The sequence below is a fragment of the Myotis brandtii genome, unplaced genomic scaffold (genome assembly GCF_000412655.1).
Source record: "Myotis brandtii unplaced genomic scaffold, ASM41265v1 scaffold825, whole genome shotgun sequence".
Taxonomy (NCBI): domain Eukaryota; kingdom Metazoa; phylum Chordata; class Mammalia; order Chiroptera; family Vespertilionidae; genus Myotis; species Myotis brandtii.
In genome coordinates this window covers 370,752-371,145 of record NW_005371349.1, presented here as the reverse complement: position 1 = coordinate 371,145, position 394 = coordinate 370,752, and the positions used below count along the sequence as shown (strand labels likewise).

Sequence of the window (394 nt, the reverse complement as noted above, 5' to 3'; positions counted from 1 at the left end):
GGCCGGCGGGGGCCCCCACAGCCTCCCGGGCCCCGGGCGCCTTACCGTTGGTGTAGGGGTTCGACGTCTTCTTGTTGGTCATGACTCGGGCCGTGGCGTTATTGACCTGCTCAGAGGCGGGGAGAGGGGAACATTAGCTTCCGTGGGGCCATGGGCCACCCCAGTCCTGCTCTGCGCTTCGCCTCCTCCCCCCTCCTCTCTGTGGTGCTGCCGCCTCCAGGGAGCCTTGGCCACCCCCCAGCTCTGGCTGCTGTCTGGCCTGGCCTGGCCCTGGCTCAGGCACTGGGTCTGGACCTGGCTCTTGACCTTCACACGGCTGTTCCACAAGCCAAGCCCCAAGGTCACGGGAGACGCTGGCTGGTGGCCTCTCAGGCCCCTAACAGACCTGCCTCTA

General features: G+C 67.5%; 1 protein-coding gene across 1 annotated transcript in view; it reads right to left on the bottom strand.

Moving 5' to 3' along the window:
• The window catches only part of RBFOX3 (RNA binding protein, fox-1 homolog (C. elegans) 3), a 15,078-nt gene that overhangs the window by 8,245 nt on the left and 6,439 nt on the right, over positions 1–394 (bottom strand). The window contains exon 6 of the mRNA XM_014531720.1: positions 46–106. Coding sequence (XP_014387206.1) covers positions 46–106 — 61 coding nt within the window. The remainder of the gene's footprint in view (positions 1–45; positions 107–394) is intronic.